Here is a 19,444-nt window from a genome sequence, read left to right on the forward strand (position 1 = left end):
GTAGATAGAACCATAAAACCATAGCTTGGGTCAGAGGAGGTGCGCTGTAGTGTAGATAGAACAAAAACCATAAAGCCAGGGTCAGAGGAGGTGGGCTGTAGTGTAGCTAGAACCATAAAACCATAGCCTGGGTAAGAGGAGGGGGGCTGTAGTGTAGATAGAACCATAAGACCATAGCCAGGGTCAGCGGAGGTGCGCTGTAGTGTAGCTAGAACCAAAAAACCATAGCTTGGGTCAGAGGAGGTGCGCTGTAGTGTAGATAGAACAAAAACCGTAAAGCCAGGGTCAGCGGAGGTGCGCTGTAGTGTAGATAGAACAAAAACCGTAAAGCCAGGGTCAGCGGAGGTGCGCTGTAGTGTAGCTAGAACCATAAAACCATAGCCTGGGTAAGAGGAGGGGGGCTGTAGTGTAGATAGAACCATAAGACCATAGCCTGGGTCAGAGGAGGTGCGCTGTAGTGCAGATAGAACCAAAAAACATAGCCTGGGTCAGAAGAGGTGCGCTGCAGAGTAGATAGAAGCAAAAAACCATAGCCTGGGTCAGCGGAGATGCGCTGTAGTGTAGACAGAGCCAAAAAACCATAGCCTGGGTCAGTGGAGGGGGGTTGTAGTGTATATAGAACCATAAGACCATAGCCTGGGCCAGAGAAGGTGCGCTGTAGTGTAGATAGAACCAAAAAACCATAGCCTGGTTCCGAGGAGGTGCGCTGTAGTGTAGATAGAACCAAAAACCATAGCCTGAGTCAGAGGAAGTGCGCTGTAGAGTAGATAGAACCAAAAAACCATAGCCTGGGTCAGAGGAGGTGCGCTGTAGTGTAGACAGAACCAAAAAAACATAGCCTGGGCCAGAAGAAGTGCGCTGTAGTGTAGATAGAACCATAAGACCATAGCCTGGGTCAGAGGAGGTGCGCTGTAGTGTAGATAGAACCAAAAAACAATAGCCTGGGTCAGCGTTGGGGCTGTAGTGTATGCAGAACCATAAGACCATAGCCTGGGTCAGAGGAGGTGTCCTGTAGTGTAGATAGAACGAAAAAACCATAGCCTGGGTCAGCGGAGGTGCGCCGTAGTGTAGATTGAACCAAAAAACCATAGCCTGGTCAGCGGAGGTGCGCTGTAGTGTAGACAGAACCAAAAAACCATAGCCTGGGTCAGCGGAGGTGCGCCGTAGTGTAGATTGAACCATAAGACCATAGCCGGGGTCAGAGGAGGGGGGCTGTAATGTAGCTAGAACCATAAGAGCATAGCCTGAGTCAGAGGAGGTGCGCTGTAGTGTAGATAGAACCATAAAACCATAGCTTGGGTCAGAGGAGGTGCGCTGTAGTGTAGATAGAACAAAAACCATAAAGCCAGGGTCAGAGGAGGTGGGCTGTAGTGTAGCTAGAACCATAAAACCATAGCCTCGGTAAGAGGAGGGGGGCTGTAGTGTAGATAGAACCATAAGACCATAGCCAGGGTCAGCGGAGGTGCGCTGTAGTGTAGCTAGAACCATAAAACCATAGCCTGGGTAAGAGGAGGGGGGCTGTAGTGTAGATAGAACCATAAGACCATAGCCAGGGTCAGCGGAGGTGCGCTGTAGTGTAGCTAGAACCAAAAAACCATAGCTTGGGTCAGAGGAGGTGCGCTGTAGTGTAGATAGAACAAAAACCATAAAGCCAGGGTCAGAGGAGGTGCGCTGTAGTGTAGCTAGAACCATAAAACCATAGCCTCGGTAAGAGGAGGGGGGCTGTAGTGTAGATAGAACCATAAGACCATAGCCAGGGTCAGCGGAGGTGCGCTGTAGTGTAGCTAGAACCATAAAACCATAGCCTGGGTAAGAGGAGGGGGGCTGTAGTGTAGATAGAACCATAAGACCATAGCCAGGGTCAGCGGAGGTGCGCTGTAGTGTAGCTAGAACCAAAAAACCATAGCTTGGGTCAGAGGAGGTGTGCTGTAGTGTAGATAGAACAAAAACCGTAAAGCCAGGGTCAGCGGAGGTGCGCTGTAGTGTAGATAGAACACAAACCGTAAAGCCAGGGTCAGCGGAGGTGCGCTGTAGTGTAGATAGAACCATAAGACCATAGCCTGGGTCAGAGGAGGTGCGCTGTAGTGTAGATAGAACCAAAAAACAATAGCCTGGGTCAGCGTTGGGGCTGTAGTGTATGCAGAACCATAAGACCATAGCCTGGGTCAGAGGAGGTGTCCTGTAGTGTAGATAGAACGAAAAAACCATAGCCTGGGTCAGCGGAGGTGCGCTGTAGTGTAGATAGAACCAAAAAACCATAGCCTGGGTCAGCGGAGGTGCGCTGTAGTGTAGACAGAACCAAAAAACCATAGCCTGGGTCAGTGGAGGGGGGCTATAGTGTATATAGAACCATAAGACCATAGCCTGGTTCCGAGGAGGTGCGCTGTAGTGTAGAAAAAACCAAAAACCATAGCCTGAGTCAGAGGAAGTGCGCTGTAGAGTAGATAGAACCAAAAAATCATAGCCTGGGTCAGAGGAGGTGCGCTGTAGTGCAGATAGAACCAAAAAACAATAGCCTGGGTCAGAGGAGGAGGGCTGTAGTGTAGATAGAACCAAAAACCATAGCCTGGGTCAGAAGAGGTGCGCTGCAGAGTAGATAGAAGCAAAAAACCATAGCCTGGGTCAGCGGAGATGCGCTGTAGTGTAGACAGAGCCAAAAAACCATAGCCTGGGTCAGTGGAGGGGGGTTGTAGTGTATATAGAACCATAAGACCATAGCCTGGGCCAGAGAAGGTGCGCTGTAGTGTAGATAGAACCAAAAAACCATAGCCTGGTTCCGAGGAGGTGCACTGTAGTGTAGATAGAACCAAAAAACAATAGCCTGGGTCAGTGGAGGGGGCTGTAGTGTAGACAGAACCATAAGACCATAGCCTGGGTCAGAGGAGGAGGGCTGTAGTGTAGATAGAACCAAAAACCATAGCCTGGGTCAGAAGAGGTGCGCTGCAGAGTAGATAGAAGCAAAAAACCATAGCCTGGGTCAGCGGAGATGCGCTGTAGTGTAGACAGAGCCAAAAAACCATAGCCTGGGTCAGTGGAGGGGGGTTGTAGTGTATATAGAACCATAAGACCATAGCCTGGGCCAGAGAAGGTGCGCTGTAGTGTAGATAGAACCAAAAAACCATAGCCTGGTTCCGAGGAGGTGCGCTGTAGTGTAGATAGAACCAAAAACCATAGCCTGAGTCAGAGGAAGTGCGCTGTAGAGTAGATAGAACCAAAAAACCATAGCCTGGGTCAGAGGAGGTGCGCTGTAGTGTAGACAGAACCAAAAAAACATAGCCTGGGCCAGAAGAAGTGCGCTGTAGTGTAGATAGAACCATAAGACCATAGCCTGGGTCAGAGGAGGTGCGCTGTAGTGTAGATAGAACCAAAAAACAATAGCTTGGGTCAGCGTTGGGGCTGTAGTGTATGCAGAACCATAAGACCATAGCCTGGGTCAGAGGAGGTGTCCTGTAGTGTAGATAGAACGAAAAAACCATAGCCTGGGTCAGCGGAGGTGTCCTGTAGTGTAGATAGAACGAAAAAACCATAGCCTGGGTCAGCGGAGGTGCGCCGTAGTGTAGATAGAACCAAAAAACCATAGCCTGGGTCAGCGGAGGTGCACCGTAGTGTAGATTGAACCATAAGACCATAGCCGGGGTCAGAGGAGGGGGGCTGTAATGTAGCTAGAACCATAAAAGCATAGCCTGAGTCAGAGGAGGTGCGCTGTAGTGTAGATAGAACCATAAAACCATAGCTTGGGTCAGAGGAGGTGCGCTGTAGTGTAGATAGAACAAAAACCGTAAAGCCAGGGTCAGAGGAGGTGGGCTGTAGTGTAGCTAGAACTATAAAACCATAGCCTCGGTAAGAGGAGGGGGGCTGTAGTGTAGATAGAACCATAAGACCATAGCCAGGGTCAGCGGAGGTGCGCTGTAGTGTAGATAGAACCAAAAAACCATAGCTTGGGTCAGAGGAGGTGCGCTGTAGTGTAGATAGAACAAAAACCGTAAAGCCAGGGTCAGCGGAGGTGCGCTGTAGTGTAGATAGAACAAAAACCGTAAAGCCAGGGTCAGCGGAGGGGGGCTGTAGTGTATATAGAACCATAAAACCATAGCCTGGGTCAGCTGAGGTGCGCTGCAGAGTAGACAGAACCAAAAAACCATAGCCTGGGTCAGAGGAGGGGGGCTGTAGAGTAGATAGAACCATAAAACCATAGCCGGGGTCAGAGGAGGTGCGCTGTAGAGTAGATAGAACCATAAAACCATAGCCGGGGTCAGAGGAGGTGCGCTGTAGTTCAGATAGAACCATAAGACCATAGCCTGGGTCAGAGGAGGTGGGCTGTAGTGTATATAGAACCATAAGACCATAGCCTGGGTCAGCAGAGGTGCGCTGTAGAGTAGATAGAACCATAAAACCATAGCCGGGGTCAGAGGAGGTGCGCTGTAGAGTAGATAGAACCATAAAACCATAGCCGGGGTCAGAGGAGGTGCGCTGTAGTTCAGATAGAACCATAAGACCATAGCCTGGGTCAGAGGAGGTGCGCTGTAGTGCAGATAGAACCATAAAACCATTGCCTGGGTCAGAGGAGGTGCGCTGTAGTGTAGATAGAACCATAAAACCATAGCCTGGGTCAGAGTAGGTGTACTGTAGTGTAGATAGAACCATAAAACCATAGCCTGGGTCAACGGAGGTGCGCTGTAGTGTAGATAGAACCAAAAAACCATAGCCTGGGTCAGCGGAGGTGCGCTGTAGTGTAGACAGAACCAAAAAACCATAGCCTGGGTCAGTGGAGGGGGGCTATAGTGTATATAGAACCATAAGACCATAGCCTGGTTCCGAGGAGGTGCGCTGTAGTGTAGAAAAAACCAAAAACCATAGCCTGAGTCAGAGGAAGTGCGCTGTAGAGTAGATAGAACCAAAAAATCATAGCCTGGGTCAGAGGAGGTGCGCTGTAGTGTAGATAGAACCATAAAACCATAGCCTGGGTCAGGGGAGGTGCGCTGTAGTGTAGACAGAACCAAAAAAACATAGCCTGGGCCAGAAGAAGCGCGCTGTAGTGTAGATAGAACCATAAGGGTCAGAGGAGGTGCGCTGTAGTGCAGATAGACCCAAAAAACAATAGCCTGGGTCAGTGGAGGGGGCTGTAGTGTAGACAGAACCATAAGACCATAGCCTGGGTCAGAGGAGGAGGGCTGTAGTGTAGATAGAACCAAAAACCATAGCCTGGGTCAGAAGAGGTGCGCTGCAGAGTAGATAGAAGCAAAAAACCATAGCCTGGGTCAGCGGAGATGCGCTGTAGTGTAGACAAAGCCAAAAACCATAGCCTGGGTCAGTGGAGGGGGGTTGTAGTGTATATAGAACCATAAGACCATAGCCTGGGCCAGAGAAGGTGCGCTGTAGTGTAGATAGAACCAAAAAACCATAGCCTGGTTCCGAGGAGGTGCGCTGTAGTGTAGATAGAACCAAAAACCATAGCCTGAGTCAGAGGAAGTGCGCTGTAGGGTAGATAGAACCAAAAAACCATAGCCTGGGTCAGAGGAGGTGCGCTGTAGTGTAGACAGAACCAAAAAAACATAGCCTGGGCCAGAAGAAGTGCGCTGTAGTGTAGATAGAACCATAAGACCATAGCCTGGGTCAGAGGAGGTGCGCTGTAGTGTAGATAGAACCAAAAAACAATAGCCTGGGTCAGCGTTGGGGCTGTAGTGTATGCAGAACCATAAGACCATAGCCTGGGTCAGAGGAGGTGTCCTGTAGTGTAGATAGAACGAAAGAACCATAGCCTGGGTCAGCGGAGGTGCGCTGTAGTGTAGATAGAACCAAAAAACCATAGCCTGGGTCAGCGGAGGTGCGCTGTAGTGTAGACAGAACCAAAAAACCATAGCCTGGGTCAGTGGAGGGGGGCTATAGTGTATATAGAACCATAAGACCATAGCCTGGTTCCGAGGAGGTGCGCTGTAGTGTAGAAAAAACCAAAAACCATAGCCTGAGTCAGAGGAAGTGCGCTGTAGAGTAGATAGAACGAAAAAATCATAGCCTGGGTCAGAGGAGGTGCGCTGTAGTGTAGATAGAACCATAAAACCATAGCCTGGGTCAGGGGAGGTGCGCTGTAGTGTAGACAGAACCAAAAAAACATAGCCTGGGCCAGAAGAAGCGCGCTGTAGTGTAGATAGAACCATAAGGGTCAGAGGAGGTGCGCTGTAGTGCAGATAGAACCAAAAAACAATAGCCTGGGTCAGTGGAGGGGGCTGTAGTGTAGACAGAACCATAAGACCATAGCCTGAGTCAGAGGAGGAGGGCTGTAGTGTAGATAGAACCAAAAACCATAGCCTGGGTCAGAAGAGGTGCGCTGCAGAGTAGATAGAAGCAAAAAACCATAGCCTGGGTCAGCGGAGATGCGCTGTAGTGTAGACAGAGCCAAAAAACCATAGCCTGGGTCAGTGGAGGGGGGTTGTAGTGTATATAGAACCATAAGACCATAGCCTGGGCCAGAGAAGGTGCGCTGTAGTGTAGATAGAACCAAAAAACCATAGCCTGGTTCCGAGGAGGTGCGCTGTAGTGTAGATAGAACCAAAAACCATAGCCTGAGTCAGAGGAAGTGCGCTGTAGAGTAGATAGAATCAAAAAACCATAGCCTGGGTCAGAGGAGGTGCGCTGTAGTGTAGACAGAACCAAAAAAACATAGCCTGGGCCAGAAGAAGTGCGCTGTAGTGTAGATAGAACCATAAGACCATAGCCTGGGTCAGAGGAGGTGCGCTGTAGTGTAGATAGAACCAAAAAACAATAGCCTGGGTCAGCGTTGGGGCTGTAGTGTATGCAGAACCATAAGACCATAGCCTGGGTCAGAGGAGGTGTCCTGTAGTGTAGATAGAACGAAAAAACCATAGCCTGGGTCAGCGGAGGTGCGCCGTAGTGTAGATAGAACCAAAAAACCATAGCCTGGGTCAGCGGAGGTGCACCGTAGTTTAGATTGAACCATAAGACCATAGCCGGGGCCAGAGGAGGGGGGCTGTAATGTAGCTAGAACCATAAAAGCATAGCCTGAGTCAGAGGAGGTGCGCTGTAGTGTAGATAGAACCATAAAACCATAGCTTGGGTCAGAGGAGGTGCGCTGTAGTGTAGATAGAACAAAAACCATAAAGCCAGGGTCAGAGGAGGTGGGCTGTAGTGTAGCTAGAACCATAAAACCATAGCCTGGGTAAGAGGAGGGGGGCTGTAGTGTAGATAGAACCATAAGACCATAGCCAGGGTCAGCGGAGGTGCGCTGTAGTGTAGCTAGAACCAAAAAACCATAGCTTGGGTCAGAGGAGGTGCGCTGTAGTGTAGATAGAACAAAAACCGTAAAGCCAGGGTCAGCGGAGGTGCGCTGTAGTGTAGATAGAACAAAAACCGTAAAGCCAGGGTCAGCGGAGGTGCGCTGTAGTGTAGCTAGAACCATAAAACCATAGCCTGGGTAAGAGGAGGGGGGCTGTAGTGTAGATAGAACCATAAGACCATAGCCTGGGTCAGAGGAGGTGCGCTGCAGAGTAGATAGAAGCAAAAAACCATAGCCTGGGTCAGCGGAGATGCGCTGTAGTGTAGACAGAGCCAAAAAACCATAGCCTGGGTCAGTGGAGGGGGGTTGTAGTGTATATAGAACCATAAGACCATAGCCTGGGCCAGAGAAGGTGCGCTGTAGTGTAGATAGAACCAAAAAACCATAGCCTGGTTCCGAGGAGGTGCGCTGTAGTGTAGATAGAACCAAAAACCATAGCCTGAGTCAGAGGAAGTGCGCTGTAGAGTAGATAGAACCAAAAAACCATAGCCTGGGTCAGAGGAGGTGCGCTGTAGTGTAGACAGAACCAAAAAAACATAGCCTGGGCCAGAAGAAGTGCGCTGTAGTGTAGATAGAACCATAAGACCATAGCCTGGGTCAGAGGAGGTGCGCTGTAGTGTAGATAGAACCAAAAAACAATAGCCTGGGTCAGCGTTGGGGCTGTAGTGTATGCAGAACCATAAGACCATAGCCTGGGTCAGAGGAGGTGTCCTGTAGTGTAGATAGAACGAAAAAACCATAGCCTGGGTCAGCGGAGGTGCGCCGTAGTGTAGATTGAACCAAAAAACCATAGCCTGGTCAGCGGAGGTGCGCTGTAGTGTAGACAGAACCAAAAAACCATAGCCTGGGTCAGCGGAGGTGCGCCGTAGTGTAGATTGAACCATAAGACCATAGCCGGGGTCAGAGGAGGGGGGCTGTAATGTAGCTAGAACCATAAGAGCATAGCCTGAGTCAGAGGAGGTGCGCTGTAGTGTAGATAGAACCATAAAACCATAGCTTGGGTCAGAGGAGGTGCGCTGTAGTGTAGATAGAACAAAAACCATAAAGCCAGGGTCAGAGGAGGTGGGCTGTAGTGTAGCTAGAACCATAAAACCATAGCCTCGGTAAGAGGAGGGGGGCTGTAGTGTAGATAGAACCATAAGACCATAGCCAGGGTCAGCGGAGGTGCGCTGTAGTGTAGCTAGAACCATAAAACCATAGCCTGGGTAAGAGGAGGGGGGCTGTAGTGTAGATAGAACCATAAGACCATAGCCAGGGTCAGCGGAGGTGCGCTGTAGTGTAGCTAGAACCAAAAAACCATAGCTTGGGTCAGAGGAGGTGCGCTGTAGTGTAGATAGAACAAAAACCATAAAGCCAGGGTCAGAGGAGGTGCGCTGTAGTGTAGCTAGAACCATAAAACCATAGCCTCGGTAAGAGGAGGGGGGCTGTAGTGTAGATAGAACCATAAGACCATAGCCAGGGTCAGCGGAGGTGCGCTGTAGTGTAGCTAGAACCATAAAACCATAGCCTGGGTAAGAGGAGGGGGGCTGTAGTGTAGATAGAACCATAAGACCATAGCCAGGGTCAGCGGAGGTGCGCTGTAGTGTAGCTAGAACCAAAAAACCATAGCTTGGGTCAGAGGAGGTGTGCTGTAGTGTAGATAGAACAAAAACCGTAAAGCCAGGGTCAGCGGAGGTGCGCTGTAGTGTAGATAGAACACAAACCGTAAAGCCAGGGTCAGCGGAGGTGCGCTGTAGTGTAGATAGAACCATAAGACCATAGCCTGGGTCAGAGGAGGTGCGCTGTAGTGTAGATAGAACCAAAAAACAATAGCCTGGGTCAGCGTTGGGGCTGTAGTGTATGCAGAACCATAAGACCATAGCCTGGGTCAGAGGAGGTGTCCTGTAGTGTAGATAGAACGAAAAAACCATAGCCTGGGTCAGCGGAGGTGCGCTGTAGTGTAGATAGAACCAAAAAACCATAGCCTGGGTCAGCGGAGGTGCGCTGTAGTGTAGACAGAACCAAAAAACCATAGCCTGGGTCAGTGGAGGGGGGCTATAGTGTATATAGAACCATAAGACCATAGCCTGGTTCCGAGGAGGTGCGCTGTAGTGTAGAAAAAACCAAAAACCATAGCCTGAGTCAGAGGAAGTGCGCTGTAGAGTAGATAGAACCAAAAAATCATAGCCTGGGTCAGAGGAGGTGCGCTGTAGTGCAGATAGAACCAAAAAACAATAGCCTGGGTCAGAGGAGGAGGGCTGTAGTGTAGATAGAACCAAAAACCATAGCCTGGGTCAGAAGAGGTGCGCTGCAGAGTAGATAGAAGCAAAAAACCATAGCCTGGGTCAGCGGAGATGCGCTGTAGTGTAGACAGAGCCAAAAAACCATAGCCTGGGTCAGTGGAGGGGGGTTGTAGTGTATATAGAACCATAAGACCATAGCCTGGGCCAGAGAAGGTGCGCTGTAGTGTAGATAGAACCAAAAAACCATAGCCTGGTTCCGAGGAGGTGCACTGTAGTGTAGATAGAACCAAAAAACAATAGCCTGGGTCAGTGGAGGGGGCTGTAGTGTAGACAGAACCATAAGACCATAGCCTGGGTCAGAGGAGGAGGGCTGTAGTGTAGATAGAACCAAAAACCATAGCCTGGGTCAGAAGAGGTGCGCTGCAGAGTAGATAGAAGCAAAAAACCATAGCCTGGGTCAGCGGAGATGCGCTGTAGTGTAGACAGAGCCAAAAAACCATAGCCTGGGTCAGTGGAGGGGGGTTGTAGTGTATATAGAACCATAAGACCATAGCCTGGGCCAGAGAAGGTGCGCTGTAGTGTAGATAGAACCAAAAAACCATAGCCTGGTTCCGAGGAGGTGCGCTGTAGTGTAGATAGAACCAAAAACCATAGCCTGAGTCAGAGGAAGTGCGCTGTAGAGTAGATAGAACCAAAAAACCATAGCCTGGGTCAGAGGAGGTGCGCTGTAGTGTAGACAGAACCAAAAAAACATAGCCTGGGCCAGAAGAAGTGCGCTGTAGTGTAGATAGAACCATAAGACCATAGCCTGGGTCAGAGGAGGTGCGCTGTAGTGTAGATAGAACCAAAAAACAATAGCTTGGGTCAGCGTTGGGGCTGTAGTGTATGCAGAACCATAAGACCATAGCCTGGGTCAGAGGAGGTGTCCTGTAGTGTAGATAGAACGAAAAAACCATAGCCTGGGTCAGCGGAGGTGTCCTGTAGTGTAGATAGAACGAAAAAACCATAGCCTGGGTCAGCGGAGGTGCGCCGTAGTGTAGATAGAACCAAAAAACCATAGCCTGGGTCAGCGGAGGTGCACCGTAGTGTAGATTGAACCATAAGACCATAGCCGGGGTCAGAGGAGGGGGGCTGTAATGTAGCTAGAACCATAAAAGCATAGCCTGAGTCAGAGGAGGTGCGCTGTAGTGTAGATAGAACCATAAAACCATAGCTTGGGTCAGAGGAGGTGCGCTGTAGTGTAGATAGAACAAAAACCGTAAAGCCAGGGTCAGAGGAGGTGGGCTGTAGTGTAGCTAGAACTATAAAACCATAGCCTCGGTAAGAGGAGGGGGGCTGTAGTGTAGATAGAACCATAAGACCATAGCCAGGGTCAGCGGAGGTGCGCTGTAGTGTAGATAGAACCAAAAAACCATAGCTTGGGTCAGAGGAGGTGCGCTGTAGTGTAGATAGAACAAAAACCGTAAAGCCAGGGTCAGCGGAGGTGCGCTGTAGTGTAGATAGAACAAAAACCGTAAAGCCAGGGTCAGCGGAGGGGGGCTGTAGTGTATATAGAACCATAAAACCATAGCCTGGGTCAGCTGAGGTGCGCTGCAGAGTAGACAGAACCAAAAAACCATAGCCTGGGTCAGAGGAGGGGGGCTGTAGAGTAGATAGAACCATAAAACCATAGCCGGGGTCAGAGGAGGTGCGCTGTAGAGTAGATAGAACCATAAAACCATAGCCGGGGTCAGAGGAGGTGCGCTGTAGTTCAGATAGAACCATAAGACCATAGCCTGGGTCAGAGGAGGTGGGCTGTAGTGTATATAGAACCATAAGACCATAGCCTGGGTCAGCAGAGGTGCGCTGTAGAGTAGATAGAACCATAAAACCATAGCCGGGGTCAGAGGAGGTGCGCTGTAGAGTAGATAGAACCATAAAACCATAGCCGGGGTCAGAGGAGGTGCGCTGTAGTTCAGATAGAACCATAAGACCATAGCCTGGGTCAGAAGAGGTGCGCTGTAGTGCAGATAGAACCATAAAACCATTGCCTGGGTCAGAGGAGGTGCGCTGTAGTGTAGATAGAACCATAAAACCATAGCCTGGGTCAGAGTAGGTGTACTGTAGTGTAGATAGAACCATAAAACCATAGCCTGGGTCAACGGAGGTGCGCTGTAGTGTAGATAGAACCAAAAAACCATAGCCTGGGTCAGCGGAGGTGCGCTGTAGTGTAGACAGAACCAAAAAACCATAGCCTGGGTCAGTGGAGGGGGGCTATAGTGTATATAGAACCATAAGACCATAGCCTGGTTCCGAGGAGGTGCGCTGTAGTGTAGAAAAAACCAAAAACCATAGCCTGAGTCAGAGGAAGTGCGCTGTAGAGTAGATAGAACCAAAAAATCATAGCCTGGGTCAGAGGAGGTGCGCTGTAGTGTAGATAGAACCATAAAACCATAGCCTGGGTCAGGGGAGGTGCGCTGTAGTGTAGACAGAACCAAAAAAACATAGCCTGGGCCAGAAGAAGCGCGCTGTAGTGTAGATAGAACCATAAGGGTCAGAGGAGGTGCGCTGTAGTGCAGATAGACCCAAAAAACAATAGCCTGGGTCAGTGGAGGGGGCTGTAGTGTAGACAGAACCATAAGACCATAGCCTGGGTCAGAGGAGGAGGGCTGTAGTGTAGATAGAACCAAAAACCATAGCCTGGGTCAGAAGAGGTGCGCTGCAGAGTAGATAGAAGCAAAAAACCATAGCCTGGGTCAGCGGAGATGCGCTGTAGTGTAGACAAAGCCAAAAACCATAGCCTGGGTCAGTGGAGGGGGGTTGTAGTGTATATAGAACCATAAGACCATAGCCTGGGCCAGAGAAGGTGCGCTGTAGTGTAGATAGAACCAAAAAACCATAGCCTGGTTCCGAGGAGGTGCGCTGTAGTGTAGATAGAACCAAAAACCATAGCCTGAGTCAGAGGAAGTGCGCTGTAGGGTAGATAGAACCAAAAAACCATAGCCTGGGTCAGAGGAGGTGCGCTGTAGTGTAGACAGAACCAAAAAAACATAGCCTGGGCCAGAAGAAGTGCGCTGTAGTGTAGATAGAACCATAAGACCATAGCCTGGGTCAGAGGAGGTGCGCTGTAGTGTAGATAGAACCAAAAAACAATAGCCTGGGTCAGCGTTGGGGCTGTAGTGTATGCAGAACCATAAGACCATAGCCTGGGTCAGAGGAGGTGTCCTGTAGTGTAGATAGAACGAAAGAACCATAGCCTGGGTCAGCGGAGGTGCGCTGTAGTGTAGATAGAACCAAAAAACCATAGCCTGGGTCAGCGGAGGTGCGCTGTAGTGTAGACAGAACCAAAAAACCATAGCCTGGGTCAGTGGAGGGGGGCTATAGTGTATATAGAACCATAAGACCATAGCCTGGTTCCGAGGAGGTGCGCTGTAGTGTAGAAAAAACCAAAAACCATAGCCTGAGTCAGAGGAAGTGCGCTGTAGAGTAGATAGAACGAAAAAATCATAGCCTGGGTCAGAGGAGGTGCGCTGTAGTGTAGATAGAACCATAAAACCATAGCCTGGGTCAGGGGAGGTGCGCTGTAGTGTAGACAGAACCAAAAAAACATAGCCTGGGCCAGAAGAAGCGCGCTGTAGTGTAGATAGAACCATAAGGGTCAGAGGAGGTGCGCTGTAGTGCAGATAGAACCAAAAAACAATAGCCTGGGTCAGTGGAGGGGGCTGTAGTGTAGACAGAACCATAAGACCATAGCCTGAGTCAGAGGAGGAGGGCTGTAGTGTAGATAGAACCAAAAACCATAGCCTGGGTCAGAAGAGGTGCGCTGCAGAGTAGATAGAAGCAAAAAACCATAGCCTGGGTCAGCGGAGATGCGCTGTAGTGTAGACAGAGCCAAAAAACCATAGCCTGGGTCAGTGGAGGGGGGTTGTAGTGTATATAGAACCATAAGACCATAGCCTGGGCCAGAGAAGGTGCGCTGTAGTGTAGATAGAACCAAAAAACCATAGCCTGGTTCCGAGGAGGTGCGCTGTAGTGTAGATAGAACCAAAAACCATAGCCTGAGTCAGAGGAAGTGCGCTGTAGAGTAGATAGAACCAAAAAACCATAGCCTGGGTCAGAGGAGGTGCGCTGTAGTGTAGACAGAACCAAAAAAACATAGCCTGGGCCAGAAGAAGTGCGCTGTAGTGTAGATAGAACCATAAGACCATAGCCTGGGTCAGAGGAGGTGCGCTGTAGTGTAGATAGAACCAAAAAACAATAGCCTGGGTCAGCGTTGGGGCTGTAGTGTATGCAGAACCATAAGACCATAGCCTGGGTCAGAGGAGGTGTCCTGTAGTGTAGATAGAACGAAAAAACCATAGCCTGGGTCAGCGGAGGTGCGCCGTAGTGTAGATAGAACCAAAAAACCATAGCCTGGGTCAGCGGAGGTGCACCGTAGTTTAGATTGAACCATAAGACCATAGCCGGGGTCAGAGGAGGGGGGCTGTAATGTAGCTAGAACCATAAAAGCATAGCCTGAGTCAGAGGAGGTGCGCTGTAGTGTAGATAGAACCATAAAACCATAGCTTGGGTCAGAGGAGGTGCGCTGTAGTGTAGATAGAACAAAAACCATAAAGCCAGGGTCAGAGGAGGTGGGCTGTAGTGTAGCTAGAACCATAAAACCATAGCCTGGGTAAGAGGAGGGGGGCTGTAGTGTAGATAGAACCATAAGACCATAGCCAGGGTCAGCGGAGGTGCGCTGTAGTGTAGCTAGAACCAAAAAACCATAGCTTGGGTCAGAGGAGGTGCGCTGTAGTGTAGATAGAACAAAAACCGTAAAGCCAGGGTCAGCGGAGGTGCGCTGTAGTGTAGATAGAACAAAAACCGTAAAGCCAGGGTCAGCGGAGGTGCGCTGTAGTGTAGCTAGAACCATAAAACCATAGCCTGGGTAAGAGGAGGGGGGCTGTAGTGTAGATAGAACCATAAGACCATAGCCTGGGTCAGAGGAGGTGCGCTGTAGTGCAGATAGAACCAAAAACCATAGCCTGGGTCAGAAGAGGTGCGCTGCAGAGTAGATAGAAGCAAAAAACCATAGCCTGGGTCAGCGGAGATGCGCTGTAGTGTAGACAGAGCCAAAAAACCATAGCCTGGGTCAGTGGAGGGGGGTTGTAGTGTATATAGAACCATAAGACCATAGCCTGGGCCAGAGAAGGTGCGCTGTAGTGTAGATAGAACCAAAAAACCATAGCCTGGTTCCGAGGAGGTGCGCTGTAGTGTAGATAGAACCAAAAACCATAGCCTGAGTCAGAGGAAGTGCGCTGTAGAGTAGATAGAACCAAAAAACCATAGCCTGGGTCAGAGGAGGTGCGCTGTAGTGTAGACAGAACCAAAAAAACATAGCCTGGGCCAGAAGAAGTGCGCTGTAGTGTAGATAGAACCATAAGACCATAGCCTGGGTCAGAGGAGGTGCGCTGTAGTGTAGATAGAACCAAAAAACAATAGCCTGGGTCAGCGTTGGGGCTGTAGTGTATGCAGAACCATAAGACCATAGCCTGGGTCAGAGGAGGTGTCCTGTAGTGTAGATAGAACGAAAAAACCATAGCCTGGGTCAGCGGAGGTGCGCCGTAGTGTAGATTGAACCAAAAAACCATAGCCTGGTCAGCGGAGGTGCGCTGTAGTGTAGACAGAACCAAAAAACCATAGCCTGGGTCAGCGGAGGTGCGCCGTAGTGTAGATTGAACCATAAGACCATAGCCGGGGTCAGAGGAGGGGGGCTGTAATGTAGCTAGAACCATAAGAGCATAGCCTGAGTCAGAGGAGGTGCGCTGTAGTGTAGATAGAACCATAAAACCATAGCTTGGGTCAGAGGAGGTGCGCTGTAGTGTAGATAGAACAAAAACCATAAAGCCAGGGTCAGAGGAGGTGGGCTGTAGTGTAGCTAGAACCATAAAACCATAGCCTCGGTAAGAGGAGGGGGGCTGTAGTGTAGATAGAACCATAAGACCATAGCCAGGGTCAGCGGAGGTGCGCTGTAGTGTAGCTAGAACCATAAAACCATAGCCTGGGTAAGAGGAGGGGGGCTGTAGTGTAGATAGAACCATAAGACCATAGCCAGGGTCAGCGGAGGTGCGCTGTAGTGTAGCTAGAACCAAAAAACCATAGCTTGGGTCAGAGGAGGTGCGCTGTAGTGTAGATAGAACAAAAACCATAAAGCCAGGGTCAGAGGAGGTGCGCTGTAGTGTAGCTAGAACCATAAAACCATAGCCTCGGTAAGAGGAGGGGGGCTGTAGTGTAGATAGAACCATAAGACCATAGCCAGGGTCAGCGGAGGTGCGCTGTAGTGTAGCTAGAACCATAAAACCATAGCCTGGGTAAGAGGAGGGGGGCTGTAGTGTAGATAGAACCATAAGACCATAGCCAGGGTCAGCGGAGGTGCGCTGTAGTGTAGCTAGAACCAAAAAACCATAGCTTGGGTCAGAGGAGGTGTGCTGTAGTGTAGATAGAACAAAAACCGTAAAGCCAGGGTCAGCGGAGGTGCGCTGTAGTGTAGATAGAACAAAAACCGTAAAGCCAGGGTCAGCGGAGGTGCGCTGTAGTGTAGATAGAACCATAAAACCATAGCCTGGGTCAGATGAGGGGGGCTCTAGTGTGGATGGAACCATAAACCCATAGCCTGGGTCAGAGGAGGTGGGCTGTAGTGTAGATAGAACCATAAAACCATAGCCTGGGTCAGAGGAGGTGAGCTGCGGTTCTGTAGAGCATCCAGTGTCTACTGCTCACTGGTTATGTGTCCAAGCCATCTGCCCCCACGCTGTGCCACGGCTGTTCCCACATTTTCTGTGGCTGGATTTTATGCAGCCCATCTAGTTCAACAGAGGTACTCCCCTGCTCCCAGTCTAGGTGCAGGGCAGTACAGACTGCCCTGCTGTGGGCTACTCACCAGCTCCCTGTCTGGGTAGTATGCAGCACAGACTACCCTCTGCAGTCTGAAGATATAGGCTCCAAACAATGCCACAAAGAAAGAGACTCCATACAGAAGGCCTGGATGTAGGGAAAGAAACAAGAATACATTTTAGAACACTGGAATGTAAGGAACACAGCTAAAGACAAGTTATTATCTCTGAAGGCAACCTATGAAATCATCGGTTCCCTAACAATCCCTAACTCACGGACCCCGAGTGGCCCTCAGTATTGGAGAGCCCTGTACACATCCATAGGAATGCGCGCCTATGCCAAATACAATACTACATTACACAGCGAGCATACCTCACACCTGCAAAAATGAACCTGTATTTTGGCCGAGTGGACGCTCCCTCATAGACGCCGATCTACTGCATGTGTTATGGGGATGCCCCAACCTTCATAGGTATTGGACAGAGGTGGCAGACACTCTCACCCAATGTACAGACCGCTCCCTTACATTTGAGTGGAAAGTATACATTTTGCATTTATACCGTAGAAGCCGGGCACACAAAGTGACCTCAAGGTTTCTCGATCTGGGCATCGCTGTAGCGAAAAGACTATTCCCCCGGAAATGGAGGGCTCCGGATCCCCCACACATACTAGTGTGGAGACACTCCATGCTGACATGGGCCAAGGCCGAGAGCATTGCGCTATATCGGGAAGACACCATGGGTACCTGCAGGACACCACTCGCCGCAAGCTGGGATGTGGTACTAACCAAACGGCAAAACATGCACAACGCCAATACGGAAGATTCAGCCTCAACGAACGCCACTGTACAGGGGTACACACTAAAAGCAGAGGCTACTGACCGCCAAAAAGTTCATCTGAGAAAATAGGACTTGGACATAAGTGTGCATTGCCCAATATTGCCCCTCAGACACACAATAGTTTCCCTCACCTGTGCGACAATACAAAAGATACACCATGCGGGAGGACCAGGCAACTCTCTTACTATCACACAACCACCTATGATGTTTTAAGTGGCCCCTGTTACATTACTACCCGCCTCCCCAGTTCACAGACTGCCACACAGAAAAGACTAGTAGAATCGATGTGCAACATACACGCATGCGCTGAGGAGCCTACATAAATACCAATGACAAATACTCAAGACATAAGTACACACAGCAGCCGCATGTACACGCCACAGTGGGGAATGTGAATCTATTTTGCTTAAATCAGCCTTGATGTATACTTGATTTTTAGGTACCCATCAAATGACCACTATTAAAAGGAATGTTTATTGGGTATGTCTGCCCTGTTTAAGAAAGCCTAATAAAAACAGATTTTAAAATAAAAATGAGGGGGTGTTACATCATAGGTGATTGGTTGTGGATGCAAATGGGGTAGACATTTTGAGATCTTAGGGCAAGTGGATCCGCGTAGCATTGTCAGCAGGTGCCTAAAAGAGAGGCTCACTTTTCTTCAGCCTCCTGAAGTCCCTGTTTTTAGAGGTTAGGAAGCCTGGGTGGTTGTCTCCGGTGAGTCTAGCTATATAGAAAGCGTATACTCTAGGTCTAAACATTGTAGATAGGATTGCATAGGTCAGTGGGCAGCTTGAGAGTTTATCTGGTACTGCTTGTCAAAGTTGCCATCCTTCAAGAGTCCAATGTACCTTCCAAGCTGGAGTAATGATGGACGGCCACGTCGGATTCGGTTCTTTCAGCCTTTCCATTCCTGCTGTTCTTTTAAAAAGTTGTAAGTCTTCACCCGCAAGTTTACCATCTTGCATGCGTGCAAACTATAAGCTATTCACAAATCTTACGGAAGTACCTCTGTAAACCTGCCAGCCATAGGTTTGCAGGCTAACTTCTGACAAACTGCTGTGAATCACTATTGGCGCGAATTCTGAAGTATTTCTGCTTACGTAATTGTACATGTTGCAAAGTTGTGCATGGTGAAATGCATTCACTTTTTTTCTCCATGTTGGGAATCCACAACCACAACCACTAACTGACTGCAATGCTGCTCCGTCTATAATAACGCCCTAGGATTCAGCTGGCGTGTTTGGGATGACATACCTCAAACGCATTCTTGTTTTGGTAATCGGGTTTGAGGGCCATAGTCGGGTCTGCCGTGTCTGTGTCGGGTTTTCTTATTGTTCTTATTTCACTAACAGGTTTTAACTTCTTCATTTTTTTGGATTGCAATCTTAAATACATATATAGTCACCGGTTAACTAACAAAGTACCCACTGAAGTACTCCTTGAATGGGTGCAAATTTGCTACTTTTTGGATTTCACAAACATTGGCAGCAGTGGGCTTGGAAAGCTGCTCAGTCTCAAGTTTCAAGGCGTACCACGGCAATCGAATACCCTAAAGAAGATGGGATGAATGGCCGGAAATAGTCTAACCAGTGGCAATTGCTCAGGGTAGCACTCCAAGCCATCGTTTTCAGCCATTGTCCTAGGCAGAGGACCACCTGATGCAAATCAGTACAGAGCCTGTTCCTCATGGAAACAGCCCCTCCCTTAACCGTGGTCATCACAAGCCCCCACCCTACAGCCCACAGCTTCTTTAGTTGGGACATTTGAGATTCAAACCTTGGAATCTCACTGACCAAGCTACACTTCTGAGAAGACGCAGAGAAAGGAGGGGGTGAATGGGGCATAGAACATCAATCAACCAATCAGCATTTGTAAAACGCAACACTGTCACCCCTAGGGGTATCTGGGCACTCCATCGAAGAGCCAGGTCTTGAGTCTCTCTCTGAAGTCTGCCAGCAAGGGGCTGTACGGGGCTGGAGGGAAAGGTTGTTACAGGTCTTGGCAGCCATGTAGGAGAAGGAGCGGCCAACACTGCGGCTGCAATGGATGGATGGGCGAGTGACGAGGAGCGCAGGTGTCTGCAGGGTTGGTGTAAGTTGAGTCGATGGTTGATATAAGCAGGTCCTAGGTCATGGAGGACTTTGTAGGGGTGCACGAGGGGAAACAGCGTTTACAACACTGCCATTACATTGCAGTGCATTTAAAACGCGATCGTCACAACGACCGTGTTGTTAGCACGCGAT

At 49.5% G+C, this 19,444-nt stretch overlaps 1 protein-coding gene across 1 annotated transcript in view; it reads right to left on the reverse strand.

Moving 5' to 3' along the window:
• Positions 1 to 19,444, reverse strand: part of DCST2 (DC-STAMP domain containing 2) — an 86,566-nt gene that overhangs the window by 48,477 nt on the left and 18,645 nt on the right. Inside the window, exon 10 of the mRNA XM_085639810.1 lies at positions 16,409 to 16,509. Within this exon, the coding sequence (XP_085495936.1) occupies positions 16,409 to 16,509 (101 nt within the window). The remainder of the gene's footprint in view (positions 1 to 16,408; positions 16,510 to 19,444) is intronic.

Source organism: Triturus cristatus, chromosome 12 (genome assembly GCF_964204655.1).
Source record: "Triturus cristatus chromosome 12, aTriCri1.1, whole genome shotgun sequence".
Taxonomy (NCBI): domain Eukaryota; kingdom Metazoa; phylum Chordata; class Amphibia; order Caudata; family Salamandridae; genus Triturus; species Triturus cristatus.